The 25,617-nt window shown below is 46.3% G+C and overlaps 1 protein-coding gene across 1 annotated transcript in view; it reads left to right on the top strand.

Moving 5' to 3' along the window:
- Positions 1–25,617, top strand: part of KMT2A (lysine methyltransferase 2A) — an 87,457-nt gene that overhangs the window by 52,145 nt on the left and 9,695 nt on the right. The window contains exons 26-28 of the mRNA XM_044291275.1: positions 5,346–5,522; positions 8,074–12,019; positions 13,610–13,676. Of these exons, the coding sequence (XP_044147210.1) occupies positions 5,346–5,522; positions 8,074–12,019; positions 13,610–13,676 (4,190 nt within the window). The remainder of the gene's footprint in view (positions 1–5,345; positions 5,523–8,073; positions 12,020–13,609; positions 13,677–25,617) is intronic.

The raw sequence follows: 25,617 nt of genomic DNA, 5'->3' as shown, positions 1-25,617 counted from the left end.
TGTGGCTATCTTGCTGGGTGGTCGATAATGCTTCTAAACAGGCCTTCACGTCCCTCCCCTTTGCAGGTAGCAGACTTTTTGGCAAGCATCTGGATGAGATCATCTCTGCTACAGGTGGTAAAAGCACCCATTTGCCACAGAGCAGGACGGGCTTCAACAGATCTTAAAAGTGCAAACCTATTTTTTCAGCCCTTTTGCAGTTCCTCTAGCCTGAAGCGGCCAAATAACAAATCTGCCCCAGAGCAGAAGCGCAAACCATCTTTCAAGCCTTGCCCTCCCTGGTGTCCTCGCCAGCAGGGCTCCAAGTCTTCCTCTGCATGACGAGTGTCTTCTGTGTGACTGTCCCAGTTCCACCTCAAGACCATTTTTGCAGATTCTACTCCAATTTCTTTGTAGTCCCCCAGAAGGAGGGTACGGTCCGTCCCATCCTAGACCTCAAAGCCCTCAAACGATTCATTCGGCTCCACCGCTTCCAAATGGAGTCCCTGCGTTCGGTCATTGCATCCATGGACCCGGGGGAATACCTGTCCTCGATAGACATCAAGGACGCCTACCTCCATGTTCCCCTCTGCGTCGGTCACCAGAAATATCTTCAGTTCGCAGTGGGACCTTTTCATTACCAGTTTGTGGCCCTTCCGTTCGGTCTTTCCACAGCTCCCAGAGTCTTTACCAAGATTCTGGCCTCAGTCATGGCTCTGCTTCATACCAGGAGGATAGTGGCGATTCCGTACTTTGATGATATCCTGATCAAGGGTCTGTCATTCCAGGCAACGGCGGACAGCCTGTGCATCGTCCACGACACCCTGGAACGCTTCGGATGGGTTTTGAACCTCCAGATCGGGCCAAGATTTTCTTGCCCCCGGACAAACTCTCCGTCGTCATATCCTCCCTTTGTTGCGGACTCAGCCTCTTCCCATTCGCCAGTGCATGAGGGCTCTGGGCCACATGGTCTCTTCCTTCGAAGCAGTGCCCTATGCTCAGTTCCATACCGGTGCTCTTCAGCTGTGCATTCTGTCAATTTGGGACCATTCCCCAGCCTCCCTGCCCCGATGTGCCGAGACCTTCGGTGGTGGTTGGTGTCTCCGATGCTGTTGTTGGACCGCTCCTTCCTTCCCTTCCGCTGGACAGTGTTGACAACGGACACCAGTCTCTGGGGCTGGGGGGAGTTCTGGACAATCCCGCGAGGAACGCCAACTTCCAATCAATATTCTGGAATTGCGGGCGATTTGTCTTTCTCTGGTTCATAGGACAGACCGTCTCCGGCGGTGTTCAGTTCGTGTTCAATCAGATAATTACACGGCAGTCGCGTATCTAAACTACCAGGGTGGCACCTGGAGCCCTGTAGCCATGTCGGAAGCAGCATTCATCCTCTCCTGGGCAGAGCCATGTTCCAGCTCTGTCCGCAGTTCATATCCCTGGCATCGACAACTGGATCGCCAACTTTTTCAGCTGAGAGAGACTCTATCCCGGCGAATGGGCTCTGCATCCACAGGTCTTTCTCACTATCTGCGAGCGATGCAGTTCACGTTTCCTTACGAGTTCCCTCCTCTTCCGCTCATTCCACTCAATCTGGTCCGAAGGTCTGCGCGTCATTCTCGTGGCCATGCAGAGTATGGCACTCATCCCTAGTCTCCCTCCTTGCCGATAAACCCTGACGTCTTCCCCTTCGAGAGGACCTCTTGTCGCAGGGACCGATCTTCTACCCGAATTTAGGTTCGCTACATTTAACGGCATGGCTGTTAAAGCCGCCGTACTAAGGGATCGGGGTTTCTCGGATGCTGTTGTCCAGACCATGATTGGGGCTAGGAAACCATAGTCTTCCCGGATCTATCACCGGACCTGGAAATCTTACTTTAGTTGGTGTGACCGCCACCAGTTGTCTCCCATTCTGTTATCGTTGCCTCGTATCTTGTCCTTCCTGCAGTCGAGCATGGACTTGGGGCTGGCTATCAGTTCCCTCAAAGGGCAAGTTTCGGCCCTTTCCATTCTTTTTCAACGAAACCTGGCTTCACTTTTTGCGGTTCGGACCTTCTTGCAGGGGGTTGCGCACTCTGCGCCCCCTTACCGTTCTCCGTTGAATCCGTGGGATCTTAATCTGGTGCTCAGCGCTCTCCAGTCCTCTCAGTTTGAACCTTTGCAGCAGGTGTCCCTTCTCTTCCTGTCCTACAAGGTGGCCTTTTTGGTGGCAATCACTTCCATCCGTAGGGTGTCGGAGCTAGCGACTCTTTCCTGTCTGTCTCTCTTTCTTATCCTTCACCAGGACAAAGTGGCCCTTCGGCTTGCACACTCCTTCCTTCCGAAGGTCGTGTCGGCATTTAATCTCAATGAAGAGATCTTTCTCCCTTCCTTTTGTCCTGCCCCGTCTCATCCTCGTGAACATTCGCTCCACACTCTGGATTTGGTTCTGGCCATTCGCATCGATCTGTCTCAGACATCCGCTTTCAGACGGACGGATTCTCTATTCATTATTCCAGAGGGACCGAGACGAGGGCTGCCTGCGTCCAAAGTTTAAATTTCCAGATCGATTTGTTTGGCCATTGTGGAAGCGTACAGAGTCAGTGACTGGGCCCCGCCCTTCCGGGTGACTGCTCATTCTGCTCGGGCAGTGGGGGCCTCTAGGGTGGTGCATCATGGGGCTTCGGCCCTTCAGGTATGCAAGGCGGCTAGCTGGTTGTCTTTAAACACCTTTTCCAAGTTTTACAGAGTGCACTCTTTTTTTTTTTATTCTTTATAAGTTTCAAGAGTATAATAAAGCTTGTAACATGTTAATTCACATATCACAAAATGGCACAGCCGAAACCAGTCCGACATACTAACATGAGTAACATATTGATATTCTGACAATTGAATCTGAATATACATAGCATATGATAACCATGATAGCGACCAAACAAAACAATAAAGGACATGGCAGACATAAGAAAAACTACTCTCTAAAAGTAGCTAATCGCGAGGTATTCTTATCAAGATACCAATAACAGCAATAAGACTGACAAAAGGAAAAGACACATCACATAAGGGGGGGGAGGGGAACAAATCCAGTGAAGGAAGACTGAACAGACAAGTGAAGCGTAAGGGACAGCTCAGGTAAGCAAAGACTGATACTCTGTTGAATCTTGGAAGGTGAACCAGGGGGTCCAAGTCGTAACAAAAGTCTTGTTGTTGCACTTCAAGGATGCCATTAGTTCCTCCATTCTCCGGATCTCCTCCACTTTTTGAATCCACATTTCAGTGGATGGTGGAACAGAGGATTTCCACTTCATCGGGACGCAAGACCTAGCCGCAATGACCATATGACGCAAACAGGAGCGTCTGAGTAAGCTCATGGGCAGATCCGAGTGGAGCAGTAAGAAAAAACCTGGCGAATTCGGAATAGTGAAAGGGAAAATGGACGATAAAGCCCTGTAAATTGAGTCCCAAAAGGGCCTGATTTTGTCACATTGCCAGAAAATATGTAGAAGCGAACCCTGAGACGATTCACAACGCCAGCACAGAGGGGACGCTGTCGGAATCATCCTTTGGAGACGTGTCGGAGCATAGTACCACCGTGACAGTATTTTGTAACTAGCCTCTTGATACTTACTGGCAATGGAAGACTTATGAGCTAGTTGGAATATTCTAAGCCATTGGTCAGAGGAGTGCACTCTTTTTTGCAGCTTCTGCCGCTTCTCTGGGGCGTAGAATTTTGCAGACGGCGGTTCTCTGATTGGCCGGAGGGCTTCTTCGTTTTAGCCCACCCCTGGGACTACTCTGTAACGTTTTTTTCTTTTGCTTCTCCTACTGCTTTTGTACAAACTGTTTTAGCTTAGTCCCTGTAGGAAGGGTATAGCTGGAGGGAGGAGCTCACACAACGAAGAGAAACAGATTTTACAGTTAGTACAAAAATCTAGTTATTTCACACTTAGTGAAGATGTTTATTTGCAGGACTTCAGTATGGGAATCCTACTTGGTAATAAAAAATAATCAAAGGAATGGAGATGACTGAGGGATGATGGCGAATGTTGGTCCTTTTTCACATGGTCAGCTTTTGGTCAGTGGTTTCTATCTGTGATTGTGAGCCAAAACCAGCAGTGAATCCTACACAGAGACAAGGTATAAGAGAAAGATCTGCACCTATTCTATATAGTTGACCCGCACCCGGTTTTGGCTCCCAATCACTGATGGAAATCACCAATCAAACTGACGTGTGAAAGAGGCCTTAGACTAGGGCTACACAGCGACGTTTTTTATAATGGTAGTCAATGGTGTTATACTGCGACACGACAGTTTTAAAAAAATCCATTCAAGTTGGATTTCTGTGCGTCTGTCGCGTCAGTGTGACACAATTGACTATTATTACAAAAATGTTGCAGTGTAGTTGTACCCTTTTTGTCACACAACACATGTTGCCGTGTAGCCCTATGCTGTAAGAAGAGTGGTGGGGGGTTAAAGGGGTCGCCCAGTTTCGAAAACACATTTTCAAATGCCCTATTGGGTAATTCTGAGTTAATAGTGGGGGTGGGGGTCAACTTTACAGGATCCACTTCTCTTGGCCAGAGAGGAGAGCGCCCAAAAATATCATCTCACTCTGGAGGACCTGTCATGTCCTGCATTACACAGACCAATGTGGTGGCGTTGCATGGAAATGCAAGGAGTTGTCTCATCTGAGATATTGGTGGCATATCCTAGCAACCCCTTTGCAGATTTGGTTGGAGCCTGTATGATAGAACGCAACTGTATTCACAACCATGGCAGCTTCAGAGCTGAACTCTGGCAGCATTTAAAGGGAACCTGTCATCAACTTTATGGTGCACATACTAACGGCATCATAAAGTAGAGACAGGTGAGTTGATTTCAGCAGTCTGTCATTTATAAGTTAAAAGTAAGTGATTGCCGAGAACCAACATCACAATCATTACAGACTGGGCCGGTAAAAGAGTCATGGCCACCTGAGAAGAGTCCTGGTTATTCATGAAGTCCTGTTCTCCTGCCCACCTGCTGATGACTGACAGTCTTCTACCGAGTTTTCTCCTTTTCTATCTAGCAGAGAACTGCCAATCATCAGCAGATGGGTGAGAGAGCAGGAGATTATGTATAACCAGGACTCTTCTCAGGTGGCCGTGACTCTTTTCCAGGCCCAGTCTGCAATGATTGTGATGTTGGTTCTCGGCAACCACTTTTAGCTCATGAGTGACACCGCACTGAAATCAGCATTTCTGTCACTAATTTATGCTTCCCTCAGTGAGGTCAGCATAAAGTTGATGACAGGTTCCCTTTAATCAACCATTTTTGTTTTTCCTTTTCTGACTACTTTGATTGACAAATGTACAGTAAAATAATTTCATTTTCTTTTGTGTCCCTTTAAGAACCAAGTGCACAGAGAATAAGGCCTGTAGATACAATTAGCCTTCCTTCTCCAGAACCACTTTCTTCAGCTTCCAGCACCTGGGCCACTTCCCGACCGTCTGGTGTGGGTAGGGTCCGCACACACAGATACTCTTCTAATCAGCGTTTTCCTGGACCACGTCCACTTCCATCAGCAGGTATTTCCCCTTTTTTTTTTTTTTTTTTTTTTTTTTTTCTTTACTGTGACTCAAGACGAGGTCATATGATCCTTCCATTAGAGAACATTTCAAGGTGGGAGCTCCATGCAGTCAAAGGCAAATGCTTTGCTTGACAAGGGGAGTGGTTAGAAATCTATGCAGACCTTATTGTACGCATATATTACTAACTTTTGTGTAGTCTCCATACTTTCATATTGGCTAAAGTAAAGAGAATCTAGCTGCACTTTTCACCCTGCAAAACTACTGGAAAGCATTACCTAGTAGACCTGGATAGCCGTTTAACGCTTTAATCACCACACCTGAAAAGGCCTTTAATGACCAAGCCAGATTATTTTTTTTTTAACTCGTTTTATTGAAGTTTAACAAGAAAGGCATGTTACATCAGTACAAGTAGAGAAGTAGCAATTCCAGGATAAATCCCACGCAGGGGACACAGTGCAAGTACAGCAACCAAGCCAGATTTTATAAATCTACAATGTGTGACTTTGCACATCCAATTCTGACATTGTTCCCCTCATATATTGTTCTTTATTTAGGTGGTACAATTAGACATATTCAATTTGCATATATTTACTACAACACAAAAATTGGTGAAATTAGTTTTTAAATGCATTTTTCCCTATTTTTAACTGCAATATGTCACATATATACATACTATACAAAAATGTTATCAGATAGATCCTTCCATAGGTTTGCTTTATTTTAGAAGAACTTTTGAAAAACTTTTTTTTACAGTTTTGAACAGTTTTACAGTTTTGAACAGTTTGAGGCTTACTATAATTTTTTTTTTTTTTTTTTTTTTTTTTTTTTTTTTTTTACTTTTAACCACATTTTTTAAAAATTTGAGGTTGGCTGGGGTTTGACAGACAGAAGAGAGGACCATCTACTCGTTCAGATGTAACGAGGAGAGTCAGGAGACCACCTTTGGCAGAAATGCATAATTAGAAAAGGAGGCTTAGTTGAGAGCCCTGCGAGCTCAGACACTCGCAGTATGCATATGATGGCCACAAGAAAGGCGACTTGCCAATAGAGAAGGCTGAGAAGAATCTCCCTGAGGGCTTCAAAGGGGACAGCTGCAGAGTGTCCATAACTAAAGTGAGGTCCCAAAGAGGGGTAGGCTGACGGTATGGAGGTACCAGTCATGTAACTCCCTGGGTAGATGTTCGTACTGCCAAAATGTAAGCCAAAGGGCATTGAAGGAGATGGAAATGGACAATAACTGGCCTTTGAGTGAGCTTAGGATGAATCCTAGACAAAGGCCTTCCTGTAGGAAAATAGAAAATTAGTGATTTTACCTTTTTATATCTATATCCACAGCATTACTCATGTATTACTGTAGATAGCGGTCCAAAATGTTTTCATCCTTGTAAGCAGAGGATGATTGCGAATCAGCTGGCTCTTCCACCATTTTATGTTTACTAGGTACCATCCTAAATGGGGAGGTAGGTGTGCAGTGTTATAGAGAGATTCTAACTGCCATTAGAAATGGTAGAGGAGGAATCCTGTTGGGGTGTTATTTCTGGCTGTGTCTGTTTTTTAGGGATCCCCCTGCTTCTGGGTGCACATTTGACAGTAACCAGTGTAAACTGTACAATGCAAGCCGTGGTGTCACTTTAGGTGGAGCATTATAGCATGCACCGATAATAACTACATCTGGCCCGACAGATTTCTATCATCTGGAGAGGAGAGGAACTTGCAATATGCTCTTAACAGTTGAGGACTATGACACCCAAAAAGGATGCATCACATAGGACATATGTGGTGGTTTTAGACGTGTCTTTGGAGTGCTTCGCCTGTAGTATGGAATGAAGGCCCAACATTGTGGGTGCTTTTGTGTCATTAGTTTTAGGGGCTTGCTTTAATAGGACAGAACTGAGTGGATCTGCATGCTCTGCCTTGCTGAATTTGACTGGACTTCCACCCCCATTTTTAGGCCATACAGCTTGAAGGGGTTGTTGACCTAGCCTCCCTTGTAGCTGTGGCGCAGTGTAATTACATCTTCCTCTCCCATTCAAGTGTGGAGGTTAACATTGAAAAGGACTCTGCAATCGGACACCCATCAATTAGAAAGATATATTAATGACCTATCCTCAGGATAGGTCATTGATATCTATCATATTTTTTTTTATACTGATGAGTGTCCATAGATTTAAAAAGGATAGGTCATCAGTATTATTATTTCTGAAAACCCCTTTAAGGAACAATTTCAATAAAGACCCCAGTTATTACATAATGTTACACGACTGATACGTGTAAGTGCTTGAAATAAGTTGGAATGGAAAAACTGAAACCCTTCCATTTTTAAAAACTTTAAGCTAATCCAGGTCAGTGTTTTGGTTTGCAGGGCTGTGTACCTACCAGATAGCACCTTTCTTTAGGAACTTGGAAATAATATAAAGTTGATGTGACCTTACAGTGTCAGTGAAGGGAGCACAAATGCAAACACTGCCTGATGTATTATTGACTTTGATTTTTTTTCTCTGTAAGACATTCCTATGTTCTTGCTAATGTTCTTCATTTTTATTTTCAGGTAGTCCAGTTGCACATGAAATTGTGACTGTTGGAGATCCTGTCCTCTCCTCTGGGCTTCGTAGCATAGGTTCACGCAGGCATAGTTCCTCTTCCATATCTCCACAGCCTCCAAAGCAATGTGTGGTTTCTCCTTCCCATGCTGAGGGCTCCAGACTTACTGTATCACAACCGGACACAACAGCCGCACTAGCAGATCACAGGTCTACCAACATAGATTCAGGAGGCATCCATTCAAATTCCGTGAATCAGAGTAGCTGCCTTTCCAGCAATGGGCACAGAATTGCAGGGGCAAAAGTGGATAAACCATTAGAAACCAGGAGAGCTGGCTCACTTGAAATGGTATCAAAAATTCCCAAAACTGATAAAATGAAATCTTTAAGTCTGAGGTCTTCTGATTTTGCTGCTAATCAAGCTAGCACTAAGGTACCTACTCAGCCACAGGGCATCTCAAATCCTGATTCTAGCACAAGCAGAGCTGGCTCTGTGAAAGATGGCTCCAAGGCCAATGCTTGTCATCAGCACCAAAGGGCAATAAAGAGAGAAAATGATCCAAATGTGGATACCATTCAGGCTGAGAGAACTCTATCCTCTGAGAACACCCAAGAAACCCATTTACCTTTGGGTAATCATGGTGTTACAGTGACCAAAGAAAGGCGGCCAAAGTCAAAGAATCAGATAATGGAGAGCTCGAAGGAAAAACATTCCAGTAAATCCACAACTACTGACAATGATCATGTATCTGGAGAATGCAGAAGCCAAGTAGACACTAACGGCAATCATCTAATTTCAGATACTGGATGTTTTAAAATGCATAGTCAAGGCAGAAACGTAGATAAGTCTGCCTCCAGCACTGAAAGTCCAATGGTTGATGCATCTATGGTGAGCCCATGTAAAGCAATAAAGCCAAAAATGGCGGCAGAAAACACAAGTGACATAAAGATGGACCAACAAACAGGGTCACCCCCTGAGCTGACTGAGGTAACTAAATTGCAAGACAGTCCTGAAGATACTGATGATAGTGTCACCAACCACAGAAGCCCAAACACAGACTCCGAGCCACAAGCTGCCAATGCTTACCCTGCTCAGGACTCCAGTGTACTTCTCCAAGATGGAAGCAAAGCTCAGGAAGATAGCTCGTACAAAAGACGATATCCAAGGAGAAGTGCCAGAGCACGTTCTAATATGTTCTTTGGATTAACGCCTCTGTACGGTGTACGTTCCTACGGTGAGGAGGATCTCCCCTTTTGCAGCAGCACTCCAGGAAAGAAACGAGGAAAAAGATCAGCTGAGGGTCAAGTAGATGGTGCAGATGACCTCAGTTCTTCTGAAGATGATGACTTGTATTATTATAACTTTTCTAGAACGGTAGTATCTGCTGCTACGGATGACAGACTAGGTGTACGCAACCTGTTTAGAGATGATGACCGAAATCTTCACAGAATCCCCCAACTTGATGGAGTAGATGACGGCACAGAAAGCGATGCAAGCATCACTACCACCACTGGAAAATCTGGACACACAGGAAAGAGAAGCAGTAAACAAAATGGAGCTGAAAAATTGGTTGCATCAAATGAACCGTTGGAAAAATCCCATACAGGAAAAGGCAGCAAGGGCTCAGATACCAAAATTGAAAGCTGTCATCCAGTGAAGCAAGACTCACTGGAGACTCAACTCAGCTTAGACAATCCACGGCGAAGTCATGGCGGAGCTGATAAAACACTGCTGGATTCCTTTAACACTGAGCTGCTAAAGTCTGACTCTGACAATAACAACAGTGACGATTGTGGGAACATCCTTCCTATAGACATTATGGACTTTGTATTAAAGAATACCCCAGCCATGCAAGCACTAGGAGAAAGCCCTGAGTCCTCTTCATCGGAGCTGCTTACATTGGGGGACGGTTTGGGGCTGGATACTAACCGTGGTAAAGATATGGGGTTATTTGAGGTATTCTCACAGCAGCTTCCGTCATCCGATCCAGGGGATGGTACTGTTCCTTCTAGTATGTCTGCCGAAGAGCAGTTTGAACTTCCACTTGAGCTGCCTTCTGATCTTTCCGTTTTGACCACTCGCAGCCCATCTCTTCCAAGTCAGAATCATAGTAGGCTTGGCGTGATCCCAGATTCCCAGATGTCTGCACCCAGTGACCGTTCCCTTTTATCTTTACCAACTTCAGACACTGGTGAAAAAAGAGTATCAGTTACCGAAAAGCCTGTGACATCTGGTGAGGGAGATTCAGACCTGTTGGTTCAAAGTGTTGATCGAACGCCAGAAAGGCACATGACTCCTGATCGATTTATTACAGGGCACATGGAAGCTGAGCACATTTCTAGCCCTTCCTGTGGACAGGTAGACCATGGATCGGGTCAAGAGCTAACAAGAAATAGTAGTACACCAAATTTGCAAGTGCCAGTGTCTCCCACGGTGCCAATTCAAAACCAAAAATATATCCCAAGCACCACAGAGAGCCCTGGTCCTTCACAAATGCAGAACGCTGCCATACAGAGCACATCCCCTCACCTCAAATCTACGACTGAAAAGGTAGTTGTGGTCAATCAGAACATGCAGCCTCTTTATGTCCTACAGACATTGCCCAATGGCGTTACACAAAAAATACAGCTGACACAACCTATACCTTCTGGCTCAGGTCGTATGGATGGGGATGTACCAGTGCTAAGTTCTATGGGAGCAGGACTTACATTAGCCACCACACTCAATCCTACTCTAACCTCACCTTTTCCATCTGCCAGCAAGGGGCTCTTACCAATATCCCACCACCCACACCTTCAACCCTTTCCAACAACCCCCCAGGCTGCTTTCTTGCCGGGTCTCACTAACCAGCCTCCAGGTCTCCTTATTGGGGTACAACAAACAGCTGAACCACAACTCCTAGTGTCAGAAACGGGACAAAGGTCAGATTTGAGTAGTGCATCTAATCCTCAGACATCTGGCATGGGTAAGAAAAGGCAGATCTCACGTCTACACAACAAGAAAAACAAAAAACTGGCGCCTTCTGTTGCACCTGCTTTAAGGCATCCTCCTGAAGTTGTATCAAATATGACACTAATTAACTTTACTGCCCCACAACTTGCTGGAAGTTTACCAAACCACCCAAGCTTGATTGACTTAGGCAGCCTAGGAAGTGCTGCCCCCCACCGCAGTATTCCAAATATCATTAAACGATCCAAGTCTGGGGTCATGTACTTTGACCAGACGCCCTTGCTTCCGCAGAATTTGGGAGCGTCCAACTCTGTAGGGACTACCAGTGTTATTGGCTTGGATCATGGACATCTCACTAGTCAAGTGCCAGCGATTGCTACCGGTTCTTCCGTCCTAAATGTTGTGTCCATGCAGACAACGGCTACTCCTCCTGTAAGTGGTCACGTGACTCTTACTAGTCAAGGCATTTTGGGTCCTTCAGAACTTAGTTCTATTGGCAACTTTCTAATAAAGACAAGCCCACAGGGATTGGGCATTCAAGATAACCATGTGGCACTTCCTTCTGGACCTGGGATTTTTTCTTCGAGTCCTACTGCAGCTACGTTGGGAACAACTTCTAGCATATGTGTTGTGCCCACCTCTCAGTCTGTTGGAATGACTCTTGCCCATACAGTGAATGACCAGGACTGTCCTTTCCCAATTTCTCATCACATGAACAGACTGCTCAGCAACAGACCCCCACTCCTACCAGACGCTGGTAGTTCAGATCACAGATCACCAACTCACCAGTTACTATCTGACGCTGAGGGCAAAGCAATGAATTCATCTTCTGGTCCACAGAGAGGAAGTTCCTCAGCAGTCCAGAAAACAAAAAGCAAAGGAAAGCGACAGACTAGCTCCACAGACAAGACAAGCAGGAAGAAACACAAGTCATCGCACTCTGGCCACGGATCAACTGGGACACGAGAGCAAGACAACAAGCCGCCTGGTGTTATTTTAGCAGGGTATGTTGCATGCATCTTATCTTTTTTCTTAAAATCACTAGGCTTTTTTTCAGTCCCAAAAAATCTTGCATTTGATTTTACTGTATTAATTCCATAGTATTTTAGTCAGAATATTTCAAAAGAAATCACTGTTACTTTAGGTCCATTTTGTGGTTGCAGGTGCTTCAGAAATTATTGCTCACAAAGAGTTCTGCAGATGCATATCAGGTTTTCTAGTTGGGCACATAATATAGAAGACAGGATTGACTTTCCAACTTTAAAGCAGCTATTCTTTGAAAATTATTTATCATTTATCCATAGGAAATGAGATAAATATAAGATTACAGGGAGTTGGTGGGGGACTAACTATTCGGACCTCTGGTGATCCCTAAAATGAACGGTCCCAGAGTCCTGTCTGAATAGAATGGAAGAGCACCACAATTCAGTATTTCTCTTTACTGACTTTGGGAGACACCTCATCATGGGTACCGTATATACCCAGCTTCCATTAGGAGGTTGACACTAAACAAAAAGTGTTGGCACTTCTCAGGTGTGCTGTACACTCTCCACAGACAGTAAGCTAACCAGTTTGTCTAGTGTCTGTAGGAGGCAGACTCTACATGTTTTTTTTGGTGTGTTTTTTCTTATTATTTTTTCTCTTCACTGTCTGTGGGTTTTATCCTGCGGCAGGTGGATCATTAATGTGTGTATCCACTTTTGTAGCACCTACCTATAAGTGCATATTTCTGTACCTCACCGGTCACACAGTTCCCCTCTTACTGCATCTGCAGTAGAATTCCATTAATCCCAGTCTTGTCTGTTTTATGAATGGGTGACCCTGCGACGCCAAAGATACCGAATTGTGAGTATGCCCTCCCTATCCTCCCCCTGGCTCCTTTTCCCCATCCATTGCCCTCATCTGTTCCTCCAGACACACAAAGAAATGCGCTCACCTGGGTATGGCTCGTACTTTACGTGCTCGCTCTGCAGCAAGAAATTGCGTTCAATGCCTTGCCCCCAAACCCACTCAGGATGTCCCAGACTCGTTCACGAATTGGTTCCCCCTAACTGGGACTGCTCCCTCTCCCTGGCTATAGGCAACCTTGTCCAGCTCTCCCAAACTACAGTGGAGTCCTTGCAGCGCTTACCCTCCTAGATTGCAACCCCATCTGCTTTTCTCAGAGTTCTCTCATGACAGGGCCTGTTCTAGGTCCAGTACTAGGTCCTATAAATCCAGAATTTCCTTAGTATTGAGCAGGTGATACAGTTAGTGTAAATGGATCAGGACTTAACACAGGTATTCATTCTGTGGGATATTATCAAATCATGACCCTGGTGGGCCCTGAGAACTGGAGTTGAGTTGGTGCCCCACTCTGGTTTTTCTTAACTGTGCAGATCTTGATGCATGCCTAGCTGAGGAGTGTTAACACATGCTGCCCTTCTCAAGAGTTTGGAGATTACCTTCCACTTTTCTGAAGATTCTATCTCCAAATGGTCAGTCTCCCCTCTGGTTGCTCGCCCAGCAAAGGCTTCTATTTCTTTGGGATGACGCCACTTCCGTCTCTGACCTTTTTGCCAAGAAGATTAATTCCCCTCAGTTTGCTTTTGTAGCAACTGGATTGGCTATCTGCCCTGCAGTTGCTGCCTAGTCCACCCTCTCCAAGTCCAAGCTTTCCTGGTATGCCCAACCTAAGTGTTCCTAACCCCTCTCTGCCAAATCCTCTTTTGCTTCATGGTATTCTCCTACTCGAGTTGCTCCCTTGGGTGGGGGATTGGCCACTCTCCTTTCAGAGGTCTTGGCCTACAGGCATGGACGATGCTTGGATAAGATACAAGATAGACTTCTCTCTTCCTTTTTCTTGCAGCTTCCTCCTGTCATCGTTATCTGTCCTAATCATCTGCCTTTTTTTTTTTTTTTTCAAGCCTTCCACTCTCTTCACATGTAAGGGTGATTGTCCACATCCCTAGGGCTCTACCAACCTCTTTAGGGTCCCCAAGAAGGGTGACTCTCTGCCCCATTCTAGGACTGAAGTTCCTCAATCTGTTCGTCTGGGTCTGCTGTTTTTTGTATGGAATTTCCGAGGTTTGTGGTGGCGTCCCTGGAATTGGGTGGGTTTCAGTTGTCCATCGACAATGTTCTCATTGAACTTCTTATGGAAGCTCTCTTGATGTCCCTCTGCGCAGGTGTTGTGATCCTATACCTTGAGTATCTTCTGGAGAAGGCCCCCTCCAAGGAGGACAACCTTGCCAGTCTTTAGATCACTATTTAGCTTTTCTCCAGTTTCGGAACTTAAGCTTTTGTTTTGTGTGGGTTATGAACTATGAAATATCATGCTTGCCACCAGCCAGCGGATTGAATTCCTGACTATGATCTTCGGCGTTTGCCTGGGAAAGGTTCTCCTTCCACAGGATAACATTTTCTCTGTTCGGTCTGGGGTGTCTTGCCTTTGCAGGCCTTTTCATTTTTGTATAAAAGTCCTGGACGGGATGGTCTCCTCCTCCAGTCTGCTATTCCACCCTAAGTGTCCACTGATGTGTTTAACGGTGTGGCGGTCTTAAGGTTTTGTGGTGTCTCTGAGACAATCATTCAGACCATGCTTAAAGCATGTTGGCTTCAGTTGTCTAGAATTTACCATCACACTTTCTCCAGTCCAGGCTTGAAAAGGCTTTTGGTCTGTCATTTCTAAAGGGCCCAGATCTTTGCCTTCTCTTTCTTTAGCAGAAGACCTTAGCTTTTCACTGTCAGGTGAAAACCTTACTTCAAGGTGCGACTTGCTGTGTGTCGACATTCTGTCCACCTGTGGAGCTCTGAGACCTCAATCTGGTTCTTGATGAATCCAGTCTGTCTTTGAACCTTGAAGGGAAGTCCTTCGCTTTGTCCCAATCAATAGCCATCATCTCTGTTTGCAGGTACTCTCAGTTGACTTTACAAAGACAAGGTAGTCCGCCATCATGTTCCCTCTTTTCTTCCCCCTTTCATATTTGTGAAGACATTGTCCTTCCATTATTCTGTTCTAACCACTCTCCTCACAGTCTTGATGTTGTCTGGGCTATCTGAATCTGTCGCTGATGAAGCCCTTCCATTGTTTTTTTTTGTTTTTGTTTTTTGTCATTCCTGACAAATGTGTCCATCTGCCATTGGATTCGGTTGGCTGTTAAGGAAGTCTACCTGGCTGAGGGCCAAAGACTTCTTTTCAGGTGACCATTCATTCTATGTGAGTGGTTAGAACCTCCTGGGCAGTTCAGCATCTGGCTTAAGTATCACAGGTCTGCAAAGATGCCACTTAGGCCTCTGTTCATACTTTTCCAAATTTTACCAGATTTATTACTTGGACTCTGACGATGCCAGTCTGAGTGGCAAGGTTCTTCATGCAGCAAAGCTCTAGTTGTTTGCTTGGCTGTCTTCCCCCTCCTCTTGGGGACTGTTCTAGGATGTTTAACAGTACTGTGTCCCCCAGTGTCATTAATCCGAAAATTAGTTGTTGTGTTTTTTTTTCTTTTTTTAACTTATCATAAAATGCATTGGAAGACACAGATCCCACCCTTCTGTTTTCGTTCATCTTCCCAGTTTTTCTTGGTTCTAAATTCCAAATTTTTCTTTATTATCATTTTACCTTGTATATAGTTGCATAATACTTAGAGGTTTTCTGAGATTTAACTACTGATGATTAGAGTTGAGCGAACACCTGGATGTTCGGGTTCGAGAAGTTCGGCCGAACATCCCGGAAATGTTCGGGTTCGGGATCCGAACCCGATCCGAACTTCGTCCCGAACCCGAACCCCATTGAAGTCAATGGGGACCCGAACTTTTCGGCACTAAAAAGGCTGTAAAACAGCCCAGGAAAGAGCTAGAGGGCTGCAAAAGGCAGCAACATGTAGGTAAATCCCCTGCAAACAAATGTGGATAGGGAAATGAATTAAAATAAAAATTAAATAAATAAAAATTAACCAAAATCAATTGGAGAGAGGTTCCATAGCAGAGAATCTGGCTTCCCGTCACCCACCACTGGAACAGTCCATTCTCAGATATTTAGGCCCCGGCACCCAGGCAGAGGAGAGAGGTCCCGTAACAGAGAATCTGTCTTCATGTCAGCAGAGAATTAGTCTGCATGTCATAGCAGAGAATGAGGCTTCACGTCAGCCACCACTGCAACAGTCCATTGGCATATATTTAGGCCCAGCACCCAGGCAGAGGAGGGAGGTCCCGTAACAGAGAATCTGTCTTCATGTCAGCAGAGAATTAGTCTGCATGTCATAGCAGAGAATGAGGCTTCACGTCAGCCACCACTGCAACAGTCCATTGGCATATATTTAGGCCCAGCACACACACAGGCAGAGGAGAGAGGTCCCGTAACAGACAATCTGGCTTCATGTCAGCAGAGAATCAGTCTGCATGTCATAGCAGAGAATGAGGCTTCACGTCAGCCACCACTGCAACAGTCCATTGGCATATATTTAGGCCCAGCACACACACAGGCAGAGGAGAGAGGTCCCGTAACAGAGAATCTGGCTTCATGTCAGCAGAGAATCAGTCTGCATGTCATAGCAGAGAATGAGGCTTCACGTCAGCCACCACTGCAACAGTCCATTGGCATATATTTAGGCCCAGCACCCAGGCAGAGGAGGGAGGTCCCGTAACAGAGAATCTGTCTTCATGTCAGCAGAGAATTAGTCTGCATGTCATAGCAGAGAATGAGGCTTCACGTCAGCCACCACTGCAACAGTCCATTGGCATATATTTAGGCCCAGCACACACACAGGCAGAGGAGAGAGGTCCCGTAACAGAGAATCTGGCTTCATGTCAGCAGAGAATCAGTCTGCATGTCATAGCAGAGAATGAGGCTTCACGTCAGCCACCACTGCAACAGTCCATTGGCATATATTTAGGCCCAGCACACACACAGGCAGAGGAGAGAGGTCCCGTAACAGAGAATCTGGCTTCATGTCAGCAGAGAATCAGTCTGCATGTCATAGCAGAGAATGAGGCTTCACGTCAGCCACCACTGCAACAGTCCATTGGCATATATTTAGGCCCAGCACCCAGGCAGAGGAGGGAGGTCCCGTAACAGAGAATCTGTCTTCATGTCAGCAGAGAATTAGTCTGCATGTCATAGCAGAGAATGAGGCTTCACGTCAGCCACCACTGCAACAGTCCATTGGCATATATTTAGGCCCAGCACCCAGGCAGAGGAGGGAGGTCCCGTAACAGAGAATCTGTCTTCATGTCAGCAGAGAATTAGTCTGCATGTCATAGCAGAGAATGAGGCTTCACGTCAGCCACCACTGGAACAGTCCATTCTCAGATATTTAGGCCCCGGCACCCAGGCAGAGGAGAGAGGTCCCGTAACAGAGAATCTGTCTTCATGTCAGCAGAGAATTAGTCTGCATGTCATAGCAGAGAATGAGGCTTCACGTCAGCCACCACTGCAACAGTCCATTGGCATATATTTAGGCCCAGCACCCAGGCAGAGGAGAGAGGTCCCGTAACAGACAATCTGGCTTCATGTCAGCAGAGAATCAGTCTGCATGTCATAGCAGAGAATCAGGCTTCACGTCACCCACCACTGCAACAGTCCATTGTCATAAATTTAGGCCCAGCACTAGTGTTGAGCGGCATGTCCCATATTCGAATTCGCGAAATTTTGTGAATATTCGAAAGAATATTCGTAAAATATTCGCGATTATTCAAATTCGTTATTATTTCGCATATGCGATAATTCGAATTATCGCATAATACATATGCTATGCAAAATTCACATGTGCGCTAATGAAATCGCCTTACGAAGATTCGCAACTCAATTCAATCACTAATGTATGAATGCAATGCCCTTTGCCTCTGTTCTGGGACAAGTGTAGATATTCGCATGTGCGCTAATAAAATCGCCTTACGAAGATTCGCACCTCAATCACTTTCTAGGGAATGTGAGACTTTTGGGAATCAATCGAGATACAGTGGGGGGTGATGACAGTAGTTGACAGAGTACAGATCAATGTAATCTGTAAGGTGGAAAGTAAAATAAAAAATACGAATATTCGTAAATCGAATTTTACGAAGTTCTACGTATTCGCGAATATGGTGCTATACTATATGAATGCACAGGCCTTTGCCTCTCTGTTCTGGGGACAAGTGTAGATATTTGCATTTGCGTTAATAAAATCGCCTTACGAAGATTCGCAGCTCAATTCAATCACTAATGTATGACTGCAAAGCCCTTTGCCTCTGTTCTGGGACAAGTGTAGATATTCGCATGTGCGCTAATAAAATCGCCTTACGAAGATTCGCAACTCAATTCACTAATGTATGAATGCAAAGCCCTTTGCCTCTGTTCTGGGACGTGCCGATATTCGCATGTGCGCTAATAAAATCGCCTTACGAAGATTCGCGCCTCAATCACTTTCTAGGCAATGTGAGTAAGATCTGAGCTGTTGGACCTTTGGGAAACAATCAATTATATGTGTACTGTAATTTTGTGGGGGGGGGGGGGGGGGAAACAAAAAACGAATATTCGTTTTTACGAATATATAGCACTATATTCGAAATATTCGCGAAATCGCGAAGTTGCGATATTCGCGAAAAAAATTTGCTTTTCGAATATTCGCGCTCAACACTACCCAGCACCCAGGCAGAGGAGAGAGGTCCCGTAACAGAGAATCTGGCTTCATGTCAGCAGAGAATCAGTCTTCATATCATAGCAGAGAATCAGGCTTCACGTCACCCACCACTGTAAGAGTCAATTTTCATAAATTTAGGCCCAGAACCCAGGCAGAGGAGAAAGGTCCCGTAACAGACAATCTGGCTTCATGTCAGCAGAGAATCAGTCTTCATATCATAGCAGAGAATCAGGCTTCACGTCACCCACCACTGCAACAGTCAATTGTCATAAATTTAGGCCCAGCACCCAGGCAGAGGAGAGAGCTCCCGTAACAGAGGATCTGGCTTCATGTCAGCAGAGAATCAGTCTGCATGTCATAGCAGAGAATGAGGCTTCACGTCACCCACCACTGCAACAGTCCATTGGCATATATTTAGGCCTAGCACACAGGCAGAGCAGAGAGGTCCCGTAACAGACAATCTGGCTTCATGTCAGCAGAGAATCAGTCTGCATGTCATAGCAGAGAATGAGGCTTCACGTCACCCACCACTGCAACAGTCCATTGGCATATATTTAGGCCTAGCACACAGGCAGAGCAGAGAGGTCCCGTAACAGACAATCTGGCTTCATGACAGCAGAGAATCAGTCTGCATGTCATAGCAGAGAATCAGGCTTCACGTCAGCCACCACTGCAACAGTCCATTGTCATAAATTTAGGCCCAGCACCCAGGCAGAGGAGAGAGGTCCCGTAACAGAGAATCTGGCTTCATGTCAGCAGAGAATCAGTCTTCATATCATAGCAGAGAATCAGGCTTCACGTCACCCACCACTGCAACAGTCAATTGTCATAAATTTAGGCCCAGCACCCAGGCAGAGGAGAGAGCTCCCGTAACAGAGGATCTGGCTTCATGTCAGCAGAGAATCAGTCTGCATGTCATAGCAGAGAATGAGGCTTCACGTCACCCACCACTGCAACAGTCCATTGGCATATATTTAGGCCTAGCACACAGGCAGAGGAGAGGTTCATTCAACTTTGGGTAGCCTCGCAATATAATGGTAAAATGAAAATAAAAATAGGATTGAATGAGGAAGTGCCCTGGAGTCCAATAATATATGGTTATGGGGAGGTAGTTAATGTCTAATCTGGACAAGGGACGGACAGGTCCTGTGGGATCCATGCCTGGTTCATTTTTATGAACGTCAGCTTGTCCACATTGGCTGTAGACAGGCGGCTGCGTTTGTCTGTAATGACGCCCCCTGCCGTGCTGAATACACGTTCAGACAAAACGCTGGCTGCCGGGCAGGCCAGCACCTCCAAGGCATAAAAGGCTAGCTCTGGCCACGTGGACAATTTAGAGACCCAGAAGTTGAATGGGGCCGAACCATCAGTCAGTACGTGGAGGGGTGTGCACACGTACTGTTCCACCATGTTAGTGAAATGTTGCCTCCTGCTAACACGTTGCGTATCAGGTGGTGGTGCAGTTAGCTGTGGCGTGTTGACAAAAGTTTTCCACATCTCTGCCATGCTAACCCTGCCCTCAGAGGAGCTGGCCGTGACACAGCTGCCTTGGCGACCTCTTGCTCCTCCTCTGCCTTGGCCTTGGGCTTCCACTTGTTCCCCTGTGACATTTGGGAATGCTCTCAGTAGCGTGTCTACCAACGTGCGCTTGTACTCGCGCATCTTCCTATCACGCTCCAGTGCAGGAAGTAAGGTGGGCACATTGTCTTTGTAGCGTGGATCCAGCAGGGTGGCAACCCAGTAGTCCGCACAGGTTAAAATGTGGGCAACTCTGCTGTCGTTGCGCAGGCACTGCAGCATGTAGTCGCTCATGTGTGCCAGGCTGCCCAGGGGTAAGGACAAGCTGTCCTCTGTGGGAGGCGTATCGTCATCGTCCTGCCTTTCCCCCCAGCCACGCACCAGTGATGGACCCCGAGCTGCGTTGGGTGCCACCCCGCTGTGACCATGCTTCATCCTCATCCTCCTCCACCTCCTCCTCATCCTCGTCCTCCAGTAGTGGGCCCTGGCTGGCCACATTTGTACCTGGCCTCTGCTGTTGCCAAAAACCTCCCTCTGAGTCACTTCGAAGAGACTGGCCTGAAAGTGCTAAAAATGACCCCTCTTCCTCCTCCTCCTCCTCCTCCTCCTGGGCCACCTCCTCTTCCATCATCGCCCTAAGTGTTTTCTCAAGGAGACATAGAAGTGGTATTGTAACGCTGATAACGGTGTCATCGCCACTGGCCATGTTGGTGGAGTACTCGAAACAGCGCAACAGGGCACACAGGTCTCGCATGGAGGCCCAGTCATTGGTGGTGAAGTGGTGCTGTTCTGTAGTGCGACTGACCCGTGCGTGCTGCAGCTGAAACTCCACTATGGCCTGCTGCTGCTCGCACAGTCTGTCCAGCATGTGCAAGGTGGAGTTCCACCTGGTGGGCACGTCGCATATGAGGCGGTGAGCGGGAAGGCCGAAGTTACGCTGTAGCGCAGACAGGCGAGCAGCAGCAGGATGTGAACGCCGGAAGCGCGAACAGACGGCCCGCACTTTATGCAGCAGCTCTGACATGTCGGGGTAGTTGTGAATGAACTTCTGCACCACCAAATTCAGCACATGCGCCAAGCAAGGGATGTGCGTCAAATTGGCTAGTCCCAGAGCTGCAACGAGATTTCGCCCATTATCACACACCACCAGGCCGGGCTTGAGGCTCACCGGCAGCAACCACTCGTCGGTCTGTTGTTCTATACCCCGCCACAACTCCTGTGCGGTGTGGGGCCTGTCCCCCAAACATATGAGTTTCAGAATGGCCTGCTGACGTTTACCCCGGGCTGTGCTGAAGTTGGTGGTGAAGGTGTGTGGCTGACTGGATGAGCAGGTGGAAGAAGAGGAGGAGGAAGCCGAGAAGGAGGAGGTGGCAACAGGAGGCAAAGAATGTTGCCCTGCGATCCTTGGCGGCGGAAGGACGTGCGCCAAACAGCTCTCCGCCTGGGGCCCAGCTGCCACTACATTTACCCAGTGTGCAGTTAGGGAGATATAGCGTCCCTGGCCGTGCTTACTGGTCCACGTATCTGTGGTTAGGTGGACCTTGCTACAGATGGCGTTGCGCAGTGCACACTTGATTTTATGGGATACTTGGTTGTGCAGGGAAGGCACGGCTCTCTTGGAGAAGTAGTGCCGGCTGGGAACAACATACTGTGGGACAGCAAGCGACATGAGCTGTTTGAAGCTGTCTGTGTCCACCAGCCTAAATGACAGCATTTCATAGGCCAGTAGTTTAGAAATGCTGGCATTCAGGGCCAGGGATCGAGGGTGGCTAGGTGGGAATTTACGCTTTCTATCAAATGTTTGTGAGATGGAGAGCTGAACGCTGGCGTGTGACATGGTTGAGACGCTTGGTGACGGAGGTGGTGGTGGTGGTGTTGGTGGTACATCCCCTGTTTGCTGGGCGGCAGGTGCCAACGTTCCTCCAGAGGCGGAGGAAGAGGCCGAGGCGGCAGCAGCAGAATAGGCCGAGGCGGCAGCAGCAGAAGAGGTAGCAGGGGGAGCCTGAGTGACTTCCTTGGTTTTAAGGTGTTTACTCCACTGCAGTTCATGCTTTGCATGCAGGTGCCTGGTCATGCAGGTTGTGCTCAGGTTCAGAACGTTAATGCCTCGCTTCAGGCTCTGATGGCACAGCGTGCAAACCACTCGGGTCTTGTCGTCAGCACATTGTTTGAAGAAGTGCCATGCCAGGGAACTCCTTGAAGCTGCCTTTGGGGTGCTCGGTCCCAGATGGCGGCGGTCAGTAGCAGGCGGAGTCTCTTGGCGGCGGGTGTTCTGCTTTTGCCCACTGCTCCCTCTTTGCTACGCTGTTGGCTCGGTCTCACCACTGCCTCTTCCTCCGAACTGTGAAAGTCAGTGGCACGACCTTCATTCCATGTGGGGTCTAGGACCTCATCGTCCCCTGCATCGTCTTCCACCCAGTCTTGATCCCTGACCTCCTGTTCAGTCTGCACACTGCAGAAAGACGCAGCAGTTGGCACCTGTGTTTCGTCATCATCAGAGACATGCTGAGGTGGTATTCCCATGTCCTCATCATCAGGAAACATAAGTGGTTGTGCGTCAGTGCATTCTATGTCTTTCACCGCTGGGGAAGGGCTAGGTGGATGCCCTTGGGAAACCCTGCCAGCGGAGTCTTCAAACAGCATAAGAGACTGCTGCATAACTTGAGGCTGAGACAGTTTCCCTGGTATGCATGGGGGTGATGTGACAGACTGATGGGGTTGGTTTTCAGGCGCCATCTGTGCGCTTTCTGCAGAAGACTGGGTGGGAGATAATGTGAACGTGCTGGATCCACTGTCGGCCACCCAATTGACTAATGCCTGTACCTGCTCAGGCCTTACCATCCTTAGAACGGCATTGGGCCCCACCATATATCGCTGTAAATTCTGGCGGCTACTGGGACCTGAGGTAGTTGGTACACTAGGACGTGTGGATGTGGCAGAACGGCCACGTCCTCTCCCAGCACCAGAGGGTCCACTAACACCACCACGACCATGTCCACGTCCGCGTCCCTTACTAGATGTTTTTCTCATTGTTATGGTTCACCACAACAACAAATATATTATTTGGCCCAATGTATTGTATTCAAATTCAGCGGGATATAAATTTGAGGCCTAGTATTTAGGCGCTGGGTGACCGGTATGGATTTAGTGACAGAATTAGACTTGGAAATGCACAGAAGCGTGTGTGTGTGAAGTTATTCTGAATGACCCAATGTGCACCTTGAATATTATATACCCTTTTAGGGATAGATTTCAAATAGCTCTGATATAGCAGAAACCACTAAATTATGAAATTGCTAAATTGGGAATTGTACTTCAACCCAGAACAAAAAATGTGCTTGACGGACACTAAATATCTTGCCCAGCAACAACAGTACAGCGGTGGGTAACGAGAGATTTAGAGGGAATTAAATTTGAGGCCTAGTATTTAGGCGCTGGGTCACCGGTATGGATTTAGTGACAGAATTAGACTTGGAAATACACAGTAGCGGGTGTGTGTGAAGTTATTCTGAATGACCCTATGTGCACCTTCAATATTATATACCCTTTTAGGGATAGATTTCAAATAGCTCTGATATAGCAGAAACCACTAAATTATGAAATTGCTAAATTGGGAATTGTACTTCAACCCAGAACAAAAAATGTGCTTTGACGGACACTAAATATCTTGCCCAGCAACAACAGTACAGCGGTGGGTAACGAGAGATTTAGAGGGAATTAAATTTGAGGCCTAGTATTTAGGCGCTGGGTCACCGGTATGGATTTAGTGACAGAATTAGACTTGGAAATGCACAGAAGCGGGTGTGTGAAGTTATTCTGAATGACCCTATGTGCACCTTCAATATTATATACCCTTTTAGGGATAGATTTCAAATAGCTCTGATATAGCAGAAACCACTAAATTATGAAATTGCTAAAGTGGGAATTGTACTTCAACCCAGAACAAAAAATGTGCTTTGACGGACACTAAATATCTTGCCCAGCAACAACAGTACAGCGGTGGGTAACGAGAGATTTAGAGGGATTTAAATTTGAGGCCTAGTATTTAGGCGCTGGGTGACAGGTATGGGTTTAGTGACAGAATAGACTTGGAAATACACAGTAGCGGGTGTGTGTGAAGTTATTCTGAATGACCCTATGTGCACCTTCAATATTATATACCCTTTTTAGGGATAGATTTCAAATAGCTCTGATATAGCAGAAACCACTAAATTATGAAATTGCTAAATTGGGAATTGTACTTCAACCCAGAACAAAAAATGTGCTTTGACGGACACTAAATATCTTGCCCAGCAACAACAGTACAGCGGTGGGTAACGAGAGATTTAGAGGGAATTAAATTTGAGGCCTAGTATTTAGGCGCTGGGTCACCGGTATGATTTAGTGACAGAATTAGACTTGGAAATACACAGTAGCGGGTGTGTGTGAAGTTATTCTGAATGACCCTATGTGCACCTTCAATATTATATACCCTTTTTAGGGATAGATTTCAAATAGCTCTGATATAGCAGGAACCACTAAATTATGAAATTGCTAAATTGGGAATTGTACTTCAACCCAGAACAAAAATGTGCTTTGACGGACACTAAATAATCTTGCCCAGCTACAACAGGACACAGTGGTAACGAGGAGATTTAGAGGGATATAAATTTGAGGCCTAGTATTTAGGCGATGGGTGACAGGTATGGATTAGTGACAGAATTAGACTTGGAAATACACAGTAAGCGGGTGTGTGTGAAGTTATTCTGAATGACCCTATGTGCACCTTCATATATAGTACCCTTTTTAGGGATAGATTTCAATAGCTCTGATATAGCAGAAACCACTAAATTATGAAATTGCTAAATTGGGAATTGTACTTCAACCCAGAACAAAAAATGTGCTTTGACGGACACTAAATATACTTGCCCAGCAACAACAGTACAGCGGTGGGTAACGAGAGATTTAGAGGGATTTAAATTTGAGGCCTAGTATTTAGGCGCTGGGTCGACAGGTATGGGTTTAGTGACAGACTTAGACTTGGAAATACACAGTAGCGGGTGTGTGTGAAGTTATTCTGAATGACCCTATGTGCACCTTCAATATTATATACCCTTTTAGGGATAGATTTCAAATAGCTCTGATATAGCAGAAACCACTAAATTATGAAATTGCTAAATTGGGAATTGTACTTCAACCCAGAACAAAAAATGTGCTTTGACGGGCACTAAATAACTTTCCCAGCTACAACAGGACAACGGTGGGTAACGAGAGATTTAGAGGGATTTAAATTTGAGGCCTAGTATTTAGGCGTGGGTGACAGGTATGGGTTTAGTGACAGAATTAGACTTGGAAATACACAGTAGGGGTGTGTGTGAAGTTATTCTGAATGACCTATGTGCACCTTCAATATTATATTACCCTTTTGGGATAGATTTCAAATAGCTCTGATATAGCAGAAACCACTAAATTATGAAAGCTAAATGGGAATTGTACTTCAACCAGAACAA

This window comes from Bufo gargarizans, chromosome 4 (assembly GCF_014858855.1).
Source record: "Bufo gargarizans isolate SCDJY-AF-19 chromosome 4, ASM1485885v1, whole genome shotgun sequence".
In the NCBI taxonomy this organism is placed as follows: Eukaryota; Metazoa; Chordata; class Amphibia; order Anura; family Bufonidae; genus Bufo; species Bufo gargarizans.
This window is presented reverse-complemented; position numbering and strand designations above follow the sequence as displayed.